At 43.8% G+C, this 13817-nt stretch overlaps 1 protein-coding gene across 2 annotated transcripts in view; it reads left to right on the top strand.

The window, feature by feature from the left end:
- The window catches only part of LOC117357152 (cyclic AMP-responsive element-binding protein 3-like protein 4), a 183784-nt gene extending 170332 nt beyond the window's left edge, over nucleotides 1-13452 (top strand). For both annotated transcript variants that reach the window (XM_033937519.1, XM_033937510.1), the window contains 2 exons: nucleotides 9675-9792; nucleotides 13138-13452. In XM_033937519.1, coding sequence (XP_033793410.1) covers nucleotides 9675-9792; nucleotides 13138-13171 — 152 coding nt within the window. In that variant the 3' untranslated portion in view covers nucleotides 13172-13452. The remainder of the gene's footprint in view (nucleotides 1-9674; nucleotides 9793-13137) is intronic.
- The last annotated feature ends 365 nt before the right edge of the window (nucleotides 13453-13817 follow it).

A 13817-nucleotide genomic window follows, 5' to 3' on the forward strand; every position in this document is an offset into this window, starting at 1 on the left:
ACTCACTGCCCTCTCCCCCTTCCCCAGTGTAACATTTCTCCTTCCCTCCCCATCCATCTCACCCTCTCCACGTCCAACACTTTCTGCCTCCTGTACACTTTCTCTTTCTGTCATTGCCTCTTCTCCCAGTAGCATCCCTCTTTCCCACCCCAACCCAACATGCTCTATCCCCATTCACCATCTCACCCTCACCTCCAGTGTGTAGCACCTTTCCTTTTCTTTCCTTTCTGCCATGTCCAGCAGCACCTCTTCTCCCTTCCTTTTACCTCCCCACTGTCCAGCAGAACCCCTTCTTCCTTCCCTGCTCCCCCTGTCCAGCAGGACCCCTTCCCTGCTCCCCCTGTCCAGTAATACCCCTTCTCCCTTCCCTGCTACCCCTGTCCAGCAGGACCCTTTCACCCCTGTCCAGCAGTACCTCTTCTTCCTTCCTTTTACCTCCCATGTCCAGCATCCCTTCCCTGCTCCCCCTGTCCAGCAGTAGCCTTTCTCCCTTCCTTTTACCTCCCCCCTGTCCAGCAGTACCCCTTTCCTGCTCCCCCTATCCAGCAGTACCCCTTCTCCCTTCCTTTTATCTCCCTCCTGTCCAGCAGTACCCCTTCCCTTTGCTGGAAGGCTGGCAAATCTACTGAAGAGGGCTTTAAACTAGAAGTGAAGGGGGCAGAGTGATCAAAGCTCCCAGGTGAGTATAAGCTCTCAGGTAAGTAAATCACTTATTACCTCTACACGGATGGGAAAAGGGGTTATGTCTGGAAAGCAGTATATACTAATGCTCGAAATATGGGAAACAAGATTCTGGATCTAGAAGCTGTGATAGAAGAAGAGTTGGATATAGTGGCAATCAGAGACATGGTTCACAGAGAACCATGGCTGGGATGTAGTTATACCGGGCTATAATCTCTTCAGGAAAGACAGGGTAAGAAAAAAAGGAGGGGGGAGTAGCGCTATATGTTAAAGATCATATTAAAGCCACACAACTGCAGGATCTGCAGGGCACAGAAGAGGTACTGTGGATCAATTTGGAAAGAGGGAATGGTGAATATATTTACATTGGTGTGATATACAAGCCTCCTTCACAGACGGAAGAAGTAGATAGAGATTTAATAGTAGAAATTCAGAATATATCTAAAAAAGGGCAAGTCTTGCTAATAGGTGATTTTAACATGCCGGATGTTGATTGGGGTCTTCTAGAAGTAGGGAGATCCTGGATTCTCTACAAGTAGAACTGTTCCAGCAGTTGCTAATGGAACCCACACAGGATGGGGTCATACTGGACTTAGTGCTTACAAACGGGAAAAGTGTTTCTGATGTTACAGTGGGTGATCATCTGGTATCCAGTGATCACTGCATGGTACGGTTTATATTAAGATGGGTATAGAGAAGGCTCATGCAAAAGCAAAGGTTCTAGACTTTAAAAAAACTAACTTTGTTTGGATGGGGGATTACGTCAAGAAATTATTGTCTGGATGGGTGGAAGGCATAGAAATGCGGTGGGCAAAACTGAAAGGAGCGATTGTAAGGGTGACAAACCTTTTTGTGAGGCAAGTAAGTAAAAGTAAGAGGAAAAGAAGGCCACTTTGGTTCTCATAAACTACAAAAGATCACAGAAAGAGGAAGACAGGCAATAACATCTGGAAAAGTTAAGAGAGGCTGGTCTTGTAGTCAGGAAAGCAAAGATGGAAATGGAAGAAAAAATAGGTGACACAAGATATTTTTTAGATATATTAGTGATAAGAAGAAGTGCAAAAGCGGCATTGTGAGACTCAAAGGTGAAGGGGAGGAATATGTAAAAGCTGATAAAGAAAAGGCCGAATTGCTTAACAAATATTTCGGTTCTGTGTTCACAGCTGAAGCGCCGGGAGCAGGACCGCAGAAGACAAATGTGAATAGGGCTGGAGGAGTAATAGACCCTGATCAATTTTCAGAGGGTTGTGTTCGTGAGGAGCTAGCTAAAATAAAGGTAGACAAAGCAATGGGGCTGGATTCTGTACATCCAAAGGTGCTGAAGGAACTTAGGGAAGTTCTGGTAGCTCCACTGACTGACCTTTCCAATGAGTCTCTAGAGTCAGGAGTGGTACCAGAGGACTGGAGAAGGACGGATGTGGTCCCACTCCACAAAAGTGGAAATAAGGAAGAAAATAGGGAATTACAGGCCAGTAAGTCTGACTTGAGATCCCTCCTACCGATTCGGGGTCTTGGCAGGGGGGGTGCCGGCTTCCGGCAGAAGGGCTTGGGATCCTGGTTCAGGGGGTTGCCTTCCAGCAGGAGGGCTTGGGATCCCTCCTGCCGATGATCGCAGTTTTGCCTAGAGGTGCCAGCTTCTGGCAGGAGGGCTTGGGATCCCTCCTGCCGGGCATCGGTGGAGTTTGGGGGGGGGGGGAGGTGGTGATTGTGATTGCGGCAGGAGAAATTAGGCATCTCATGCTGCGATCGTTGGGGGGGGACGGGGGGGGACAGTTACTGGATTCTGTAACTGGCATTGTTTTTGTCAAACGCCGGTTACAGAATCCTACTTTTAGGTGAAGGACTGGCCCCTCCTTCACCTAAAAGGTCTGGTTTTGGGTGTTTGGGACTTGGGCAATTTTTTGGTTGGTAATATGTTTTAGGGACAGACGTAGTGGCAGTCTGGGCGAGTAGATTGCTGAACGAGGAGGTAGGCCATCCTAAAAAAAACCCCTCATTTTGGACGTGTTTTTTTTTTTTTTAGAATGGATATTTCCCTGCTGCCTACTTTCAGCATCTAATGACTTAGGCCAAAAGGGGACTTAGATGTTTGTTTGTTTTTTTATTATATCCCTCTAAGTGGTTTACATTCAGGTACTTTATCATATTATCCCTATCTGTCCCAGTGGGCTCAAACTCTATCTAGTGTACCTGGTGCAAAGAGGGGGGTTAAGTGACTTGTCCAGGGTCACAAGGGGCAGCGAGGGATTTGAAGCCACAACCTTAAAAGCAAGCACTGGTAACGGCGCACAGTTGGAGTGAACCCAAAGAGGAATTCCCCTTAGAGCCCCTTGGAGACATGAGGGACCTGAGGAGATCTAAGGAGGAATTATCAGAACATCTCCAGAATCGGGCCCCTCCTATACTTTGGGAGGAAGACCAACACTCCCCATTCATTACTTTCTTCTCCCATTACCAAAATGGTCATGAGGAATGGAGAAGCTAAGCGTTCTTTGTTGGAGGAACTTAGGGAACCTGACCTTGAATTAGCTGCCTCCGAGAGTTTACCTATAGCCTGTTGTCTTATTGGAGTTGCACTCTGGGGTTTCAGCTAAAGCTATAGATTATGATATATCTTTAAAAGAAATTTGGTCTATTGTTTCTAGAACTGAAGCCATGCTAAAGGACAATGTATCCCAATTATGTTCCTATACCAAGGTAGCAGCTGTGAAGTTTACTGAGTTAGACCTTAAATCAAAGAAATTAGAGCAACATACTTGTGGTTTAGAAACACAGATTAGGAACCTGAAAGCCACCAGTCAATTTGCTATAAAAGATAGGAAATCTGAAATGATGGAAAATCAAATTTACGTTTCTTGAACTTTCCTATGATTCATTTATTATCCTCAGAAGTGTTATTGAGACAGTATTTTTCTGATATCCTTAAACTTCCTAACGCTGGAGAAATAGTGATTTCTAGAGTATATTATATTTCCTTAAAGACTAGAATAGGGGGTGTTGAAGGATGTCCTGATCTCAGTATTTTTGGAAGATTCCCAGGATATTATTTCTACAAGGGCTACATTAATGGTGACTTTCTTTTCTGATTTTTATTTATTCAATTTTCTATACCGTTCTCCCAGGGGGATCAGAATGGTTTTACATGCATTTATTCAAGTACTCGAGCAGTTTTGCCCTCTCTGTCCCGGCGGGCTTACAAACTATCTAACGTTCCTGGGGCAATGGGGGGGGGGGGGGGGGGATTAAGTGACTTGTATCACCAAAATTGTATACAGGATGAGAAAGAACATATATTAATTTCAAAAAATACCCTTCTCAAATGTCATTTCAATTTTCTTAGTCCAAGTTATCCAGAGGTGTAAATCCACTATGAATAGCTCCTGAACTTAATTCCTTTTTGGTTACTATCTAAGGGGCTGAGCCTCAGATCCTCGTGTGTTGTATATGTTTCAAAAGGACGCTAGAAAGGGAATTAACCCCACTGGCTCATGCTCCCCTCCTGCCCTGTTGTTAATCAAAAACACTTTTAGTTCTTAAACTTATGGTTTTTAAACAAGGACTTAACTTTTAGATCCCAGGCAGGGTGTTGTTGAAAATAGGCAGTGAAAATCGTTTTTATTCAATATTTCCTGCTGTCTCTGCGCTAGTCCCTTCGCTAACGTTACGCTAGCTGTCCGTTTCGCCCTCAGGCTGCGTCAGGGCTGTGGACCGTATAATGTCTAAAAGAGAAAGAGCAATAGCAGGAGAAGCTGTACATAGCACACTTAACATTTCTCTAAATAACATTAAAACTTTCTGCGGCTCTATGATTCACAAGCTCACCACGGCAGAGAAGGCTACAGAGTGAGCTGCCCTTGCTTGATAACGTCTGACCAGCCAGCCTCTCTCTCAAGCCATGCATCCTCTGTGTGCTGTTCATAATCAATAAAGATGTTGATGTTCCAAGAATTAAAAAAACAAGTGCCACTCAATTTTTTGATTCAATCTGTGTGGTTCTTCAGAATGTAGATGAAATATCCATTCCTCCTCTTTCTTTTGCAAAACCAATTTCTATCACCTCCTCTTGGCATTGGTGGCACATGGTCCAGAATAAAGCATTGAAATTCTCTGGTGCCATGACTTACTGCAGTAAAGTGTTCAACTAGTGGTTCTTCAATCCTATTACAAGTCAAACTACTCCTGTGTTCACTCATCCGTACTCAAAAAGGTCTTGAAGTTTGCCCGATGTAAAGCTCTAAACACAGGCATGCAGGGCCGCCATCAGGGCAGTACTACCAGTCCTGTATTCAGGGGCCCGGAGCTGACAGGGGGCCCGGCCTCCCCCAGGGTCCTAGGCAGTGTTCTAAGGCAGGGGCGCCAGTAGCTCGCCAAGGCCAAGTGAGTCGATCACCCAGGACTCACTTTGTCTTGGCGATCTAATCTATCGGGCCGATCAGTCTTCCTCTCCCCGACGTCAATTCTGCAGTCGGAGATGAAGTTCGGGCCAGCCAATCGCTGCCTGACTGGGCGGAACTTCCTCTCCGACGGCAGAATTGACGTCGGGGAGAGGAAGACTGATCGGCCCGAAGCAGGGAGAGCATGCGTCGGCGTCGGCGCCTGTTATCCATTGGTGGGTCCTGTTCCCTGATGGCAGCAACAGTGGCAGTGGCTTGGGGAACGGCAGGGAGAAAGAAAGAAAGGGGGCAGGCAGGGAAACAGAAGGAAAGAAGAGAAACAGAAAAAAAGAAAGAAAGGTCAGGGAGAGAAGAAGAAAAAGTTGGGGGAGGGAATGAGGTGTGGAGGAGAGAAAGCATACAGGCTGATAGAAGGGAAGAAAGATTGGATGCACAGTCAGAAGAAGAAAGTGCAACCAGAGACTCATGAAATCACCAGACAAGGTAGGAAAAATGATTTTATTTTAAATTTAGCAAAGTGGAGGCAGTATTACCACAGTTTTCAAAGGAATTTGCCCAAATAACTTAATAGTTAACTGGGTAAATTCCCAGAGATGAAAACTTCCCTTCACTTACTATGCACAGTTCTGAATTTATATCTGCTGTCTATATTTTACAATATGGTCCCCTTTTACTAAACCACAATAGTGGTTTTTAGTGCAGGGAGCCTATGAGTGTCAAGAGCAGCGCTGGGCATTCAGCGCAGCTCCCTGCGCTAAAAACTGCTATTGTGGTTTAATAAAAAGGATGGAGGGTATATTTGTCTATTTTTGTATGGTTGTTACTGAGGTGACAATGCATAAAGTCATCTGCCTTGACCTCTTTGAAAAAAACCCAGAATAGGAATGATAATTAACATTTTCTCAGCGTATAGTGTGCTTTGTGTTTTTTAATTTTATTGTTGGTAGATCATTTTGACTTGGTCATTTTAAAGTAGCTCGCAAGCCCAAAAAGTTTGGGCACCCCTGAGCTAGAGCGTTGAAGCTGTGTATTTCTATTTTATCCCCCCTTTTACAAAAGTGTGAAGCGTTTTTTAGCGCCAGCCGTGGTGGTAGCAGCTCTGATGCTCAGAATTCTATGAGCGACAGAGCTGTCACCACCGTGGCTAAAATCCACACTACAGTTTTGTAAAAGGGGGAGGGGTTAGTTCGTGATGACATATTCCATACTAGGCGAAGGTGTTTTCTGTGTTCTGTGTGTTCGAAAGACATGGTTTTCTGTTAGGATTGACGGTGTAGGATTGATCTGTGCTGGTCTGGCTTGTTTAGTTTTACAATGGGGTGTATTGATGTTGTACTGCTCACTGTAATATGTAAGATGCTGCCTTTTCCTAGGTACTCATGTGTGACGTGTGGTTTGTTACTAAAAATCATGTTTTTCTTACAGATGGGGGGGGGGCAAAAAATGATGGGCCCCGGGTGTTACATATGCTACGTACGCCACTGTATGTAAAGATACCAGAAAGCTGGCGTAGCAAAAACTTTAAGTAAATTGTTATTCTTCTAAGTTTTGAGTATTTAACCCTCCCACAATCTCACGGGCACTCGTTTCAAGTTTATTGAGATTTTGATTTAAACGCAATATCAAATATTTTCAATGCGTATAACAAAAATAACTTTGGGGAAATAAATAAAACCATTTGAACAATAAACATACAAACATATCCATAGATGATTAAAATTACATAAGGAGTACAAGGATAAACTACATTTGTTTAAAAATGCGTTCTCCGCGCCTGCTCATAAATTTGTTGACTGGAAAATGCCATTCAGGACAAAGACAGAGAAAGAATTGTGCAATTTGGATTAATGATGGAAGATGATTTAAAGCAAATGGCACAGTCTATGAGTAAAGATCTTGACGGACGTTCTTTTTATGAATATCTCCTCTATGCCAAATCACCCAATGGACGTGAGAAGATTTTACGGGACTGGCTTAGGTGGAGCATTAGCAGAAAAGTATGTGTGTATTCGGCCCATGGAAGAAGGGGGGGTGGGGTGTCAGGGGGGGGGGGAGGGGTGCATGGGGGGCCCAATATTATTGCTCAGTAAGGGGCCCAGAAATTTCTGATGGCGGCCCTGCAGGCATGCGATCCCATATACCACAAAAGGGGTATCACAAGTAGTTTTATGCTTGAGTCTATATTCCTTCTTTGTTTGTGGGTGCACAAAACTGCTATCCAATTCTACGGTCAGTTCACATATCTTGCACTTACTGCATTTCTTATGGCTATCCTTCCATTCCACATTCATATTTCTTTTTGTTGTGTCTGAAGGTCATAGAATCTTCTTTAAGTTTTGTTGTCGACTATAGGCTATTCTTAAATCCTTACCCGCAAATGTGGGATGTAGTTGAATAATGGACCACTGCTCACATAAGATTCGTGCTATCGCTCCTACTCCTCCGCCAAAAGTGAGCACACAGGTTGGACTCCATTCATTTGGTCCTGCGGATCTGTTATCAAACAATAAATCCCTGATTGTAAACCTAGCTCTAGTGTAGGCAGATTTGATAACTCTCTCAGGGTAACCCCTGTGGACTAATTTCTGACGTAGTTGCTTGGCTTGTTCTTTATAAGCTTCCAAGGTTGAACAATATCTTCTGTAGCGTAAAAATAGAGATACTAGAAGACTATCTTTTAAAAATTTGGGGTGGCAACTAGTATAAAACAGTAAGGTGTTCCTATCAGTGGGTTTTTGGTGTACCATTGTTTCAAAACATGATTCACTTTTAGTGATCTTAAGAACATAAGCAATGCCTCCACTGGGTCAGACCTGAGGTCCATCGTGCCTGGCAGTCCGCTCACGTGGCGGCCCAACAGGTCCAGGACCTGTGCAGTGATCCTCTATTTATACCCTTCTATCCCCCTTTCCAGCAGGAAATTGTCCAATCTTTTCTTAAACCCCAGTACCCTATTAAGTTTTCTGGAAGCGCATTGTCGTGTCTTCTTTTTGGGTGTCTGTTATTCAACCATTCAAAAAATCTTTCCAGCTCTTGTTCTGTACCTGACCATAGCAAAAAAATGTCGTCTATAAAACGAACCCAAAACTTTATATGCATGGAAAAAGGATTGTCCAACACCCATTTACGTTCAAATGCTTTCATGAACAAATTAGCTACTGTGGCCCCCATAGCAACCCCTGATATCTGCTTGAATATGCGTTCCTCATATTTGAAAAAGTTATTCTTCATAGCTATTTCCATTAGATGCATAATCACTTCAATAGAAGTGACTTGCCCAGGGTCACAAGGAGCAGCGTGGATTTGAACCCACAACCTCAGGGTGCTGAGGCTGTAGCTTTAACCACTGCGCCACACTTTGGTGATGAAAGCATATTGTCGTAATAAGGTTGCTAACTTTTGTGGTCAAAAAATTCAACTCTTTCCCAACGTAGCTCGTGCTACTCAGCTGAGACGTAAGGCCTTTTGGGCTCTGAAACCTCAGCTAATCTCAAAAAGTTTCCCTGTAAGTGTTAAGCCACCTTTGAAGGCAAGAGTTATATATTTTTTGAACTTGATCAATTGGAGAATCTTCTTTTGGGAGGAAGCAAGGGATGGGAGGGTTTATTAGTCAGGATTGTATAATCGTGTATATTTCTCTTTCTATTATTTCTATTGTTGATTTATTTTCTCTTTACCTCTCACGATGTGGACTGTTTCACAATATGTATGAGGTTTTAAAAAAATATATTACTTTGAAATTTTTAAGTTACCTGATTTACTTGCTCATATGTGTAAAAACATATTGTATTAAACTAAATTAATTAAAAAAAAAAATTCAATAAGAACATAAGAAGTTGCCACCACTGGGTCAGACCAGAGATCCATCACGCCCAGCGGCCCGCTCCCGTGGCGGCCCATCAGTTCTGTGACCTGTGAAGTGGTTCCTGACCATTTCTGTAACCTACCTCTACATCTATCTGTAACCCTCAATCCCCTCATCCTTTTGGAACCCATCTATAAGAACATAAGAAGTAGTTTGGCGTGAACCCACATTGAATCGTTTGAAATCAGTCTATTTCACCTTTGAACCAGAGTGTAAATAGTTTGTTGAAGCTGTAATCAAGTGAAGTGAAGAGTTCCAGTTATATCTTGGACACTGCTTGATTCTTTCACAATGGTTGGGTGAGAGACTGAATGGGGTGACTGAGAGTTTAGGATTGTAATCCTTTGGCCCCGGCCTACGCCCAGCTCAGTGAACAGTATGAAAAGTGCCCCACTCTATAAATTTCCTTTTGTGAGCCTTGGTTGTACGTTGCCCGACCCACAGAGCTGGTCAGAGCCTACAGACTGGCCACGAGGTGGGACCAGGGCTACACATGGTACAATTTTTTTTCTTCCCTTTTTCATATGTTTTGTTTTGTTAAAATAGTTCCAGTTGTCCTATTATGTTTGCTTTTTAAACCTAATTCTTAACTAAATGTAAATTGCATTGGATTTTGATTTTGCGATCAAATCAAATATTTTAATAAACTTGAAACTTGATAGTCTCTGGCACACTCACTGTCCTATGACACCATCTGATCATTGTGGACCACTCACCCTGTGTCTCTCTTCCAGCATCCATCACAAGCTGGGCCGGACAGTGTTATAAAGATTCCTTGGGTAAAGACTTCTTGATTACAACCTGGCTGTTGAGAGAGCAGACGTCATTCGCAGATAACTGGAAATCTCAGAGGTAGAGTATCAGCTGGAAACATTTTGAGCCCTTTTATCTTCTATAGAAATGTCACGTCTGGTACAGGAAACGCTCCTCAATTAATTTTGGGGTCCCTGCTACTGGGAAGTCATTGAAAGAGACTAAACCTCATAACTTGTTTCTAAACCTCATAACTTGTGATTTCTAAGAGGTCAGATGATCTTGTTAAAGAATTCGGTCCAATAACCCTCATTTCCATCCACTCAAAACAAACCAAACTGGTGGCTCTTTCACTGACTCTGTATCTGACTTTGGGAGACTCACTTTACTTTTAGAAACAGAGATGAAAGAGATACTTCAACCAGGACTTTATTGCACTAAATCAAACATCAGACAACACAGCCTGTGTTTCAGCACGTTCGTGCCTTCCTCAGGGGTCAAACTGTTGATATATTCTGTTGTATGGCGAATGACGCTTCATCTAAATGGTACACAAAAAGCCCAGACACTGCAATATCAGTCTCTTATGTCCAAATAAATCAAGCTAACAGGAAGTAGTTGAAGCATCTATTTCATGTCTACTGTTGTGGATTGAGTGTGATATTTCGTAGAGGTGTTTCTCTGTTTTTTTTTTGTTTATTTCACTTATAAAACCCATAATCACAGTAAATGCTGACAGATAAAGATAATTTCACTTGCACGATTTCCCATATGTGCTTGTGTTCCCTGCTTTACCCAAGGGTATGTCCTAGCTGAGATCTGTCCTGGCTTGTCCACCTCCAGGAGTCAGTCCCATCCTTTTTTTCTTAGCTGTGATGTGTAGCTCCCTCGGGACTCAATGCTGAAAGCAATCTGGGCTTCCAACTTTTTGCACAGAGGCTTTTGACCACTGCTTTACTACGCACGGAAGCAGTGACTGAAAGTTCTATGCCAGTGTTTCTCAACTCGGTCCTGGAGTCCCCCCTTGCCAGTCATGTTTTCAAGATCTCCACAATGAATATGCATGAAAGACATTTGCATATAATGGAGGCAGTGTGGATATCCTGAAAACCTGAGTGGCAAGGGGGCTCTCCAGGACCAAGTTGAAAAATACTGTTCTACACTAACGAGCTCATTAGTATTAAAAGGAGCTCTTTAGCGATTCCATGCAATGGTCAGAACCCTAGTGCACTGCCCTAATGACCAAATCCTACCAACCGCTCTGGAACTGTCATTAGGTTTTAGTTGTTAGGGCAGGGTGCAAAAGCCTCCTAGCCCAGGGCCGCTTGGCACACCTCCCTTCACTACGTCTGCTGCCCGAATATGCTCCAGCTGTTCTTTCTTCTTCCCTACCTCTGCTCTCTATTCACTGGGCAGGCACACAAGAGCTGTTGTGGGCATGCGCCAGGAACGTTCCAAGCTCTTTACCAACCAGTTCTGAACACTTAACACTGTGCATATAATTTGTATAATATTAGTGTCGGGCACTGGTCACAAAAAAAAAAATAATTGGTGCTCCACCCAGGGTTTTCCGAACAGCGCTGGAGTTCTGTGCATCTCCTCCTCAGTCTACTGTTTCCTGTTAGGAAACCTGCCCCTCCCCTACTGACACTCTGCTGCTCCCTTATGTAGCCCTGCATCCATAGGGAAGACTCTGGGAGGTCTCTGCAGAAAGCCAAACATTAAAGTCACTGACCTCCCAGATTCTAATGTGAACTCTCCACAAAAAATTAACCATGGGATGAAGTATTTAATGAGCATGCAAATTACTGCCGCATTAAAATCACAGCAGTAACCCACTGCTCATTGCAAAATGTTGCAAAATGTGTGAGCCTATCTCCTTCCCTCAAACCTGACATCCCCATCCCTGTCTTAAAAAAATCCCAAATTCCCTGATATCTAGCAGAACCCCACCCACCCCCTCTTGACCCGACTCCTCCGGGACATACCAGGAGTGATGTCTACTCATTCCTACTTCTAGTGCTGCCATCTTGGAAAATGGTTCTATAGAAAAAAAGTGATCCGTTTTTTCCCTTTAGATTATCTTGGAAAATGGTGGCATCTCACCCTGCTTGGAGCATCTTGGGATGCGGCCAATGGGGGCTGCCTGCCAGATAAGGAAATCAGTCTCTTATTTATGGCAGAGACTACAAAGACATTAGAGAATTTTGCTATAAAGTGGGGCAAAGGGGGTTGGTTTGGGTGAAGATGGGGTTCCAGTAGCCACCAAGGAAAAATTTTTAAGTAATGGAATAGAGAGTCAAGTTGGGTGAGAGAGGGAAGGTGTCATTAGAAATTAAGGAATTTTTTATATACTCAGGAAGAGGGAGGGCATCATGTTGGGGGGGAGGATGGCATTAAATACCAGGGATTTCATTTTAAAGTCAGAGACAGGGGATCAGGTTGGGAGCTCACTATAGTACCAGGGTTTATGGGGGCATCGGGGGAGGGGTCAGTGTTTTGGATCAGGTCAAAGGTTATATGATTGGAGGATCTGTGAGACATATTGGAGGGGAAATGGGGTTTTGGGAGGGGGAGATTACAGTATTAGCTTTTCCATCCTGATAATTTTATTGGGTTGTTCATCTTTTTCTCCCCTTAAAACTTCTTTGCATCAAGGCAGAATAGCTAATAACCTACTTCCTGTGTATTTTAATAGGCCGCCTATCAGGTGTCTTTCAAGTGAGCTAACTGTGCTGAATCATTTGCCCACTCACACGGTGCCTTCCTGTACTGGTCCCTCTGCTTTTCTTTCATTTCAACCGTTTGTCTTTACTTATTTTGCAACAATTTATTTGCTGCATGAGGAACTTGAAAGTGGGAGTCTTTCTGTCCTAGGGCAGGATCTTTGGACTGTAAACTGAGCAGTTCCTTGTCCAGCTGACACTAAAGCAGAGAGATGGTCTTGGAATATCTCAAGGAGGAGGGGTTGTTTTTTTTGGTTTTTTTTAGCCCAGAGGCAAAGCCATAGTGGGGAACAAACTGAAGAAGTTGAGAAAGGAGTCAGACAAAAAGGGGTTGGCAGAGCAGGGCTGCATACTCTGAGCCAAAATGAAGACTTCTTGCCCCCTCCTCCCGGTAAGGCAGAAGTCCCCAAGGCTAACGGCCGAGAAGGAAAGGGGTCAATGGGGTAAGTGCCCGGGACAAGTGCACGGTTCATGTCACTAAGGGCATTGAAGCCAGCACTTGCCAGTACTTGAGTGATTGGAGGGAGAGGGTCACATGGAGGAGCTGACCAATGAAAGCAGAGATTGCAAGAACCATCAGGAAGTGAGAGCAGCATTGAACACTCATTAGAGAACTACAATGTGGAAAACAAATGCAGAATGGGGGGGGGGGGGGAACAGTGTCATCTCTTCCAATTCAAAGGTTTCAGAAACTCAACTTTCTGCTTTTCCTCTGCAGGATTGGAATGGACTTTTTTGTTCGCATTAAGTGAAGTTCCGATCCAAGCTGATGATCAAGGTTTAAGCTCTTTGGAGAAAGTGCCATCCATGGCATGTGCAGCTGGGTGACTTCTATTCCTCACCTATGGCATCCTTGTCCATGTACACGATTCCCAGGTGTATGAATAAAATAATGACCCTGCCCTGACTGGCTCCTTCCCACTGTCCCACTGTCGTGTCCTGCGTTCCTCTCATTGGAAACACGGTCATGCCAAGCTGTGCTTATCCACTGTTTTACCTTTATCTGCAATAATAAACAGAACTCACTGTTTTACCCTTGGACTCTGCTTTATTGAGCTCACGTTACCACTTGCTGATTTCTTCTCAGACTTTTCCTAGATTGTGCAGTATTTTCTGATATAAAATTAGGATGGAGGTGAATGTTTTTTATCCCACAGAGTAGCATGCGGAAGAGAATGACATGAGGACGGGTACCCGCGGGTAGCCACAGGGTGGGGAGAGGACAGAGCCTGGGGACGGGGTCATTCTCTAGTATCGATATGTAAAAACGTAACACATCTTAGAAAATTGGCAACCGAATTCAATGATGAAAAAAACCTGCAGAAACTGCTTTTGGATTTCAGTGAGCTACTGTTAAATGACGATTTTCAACATTTAATAGACACTTATTTTCCTGTT

The sequence above is a fragment of the Geotrypetes seraphini genome, chromosome 1, assembly GCF_902459505.1.
Source record: "Geotrypetes seraphini chromosome 1, aGeoSer1.1, whole genome shotgun sequence".
NCBI lineage: Eukaryota > Metazoa > Chordata > Amphibia > Gymnophiona > Dermophiidae > Geotrypetes > Geotrypetes seraphini.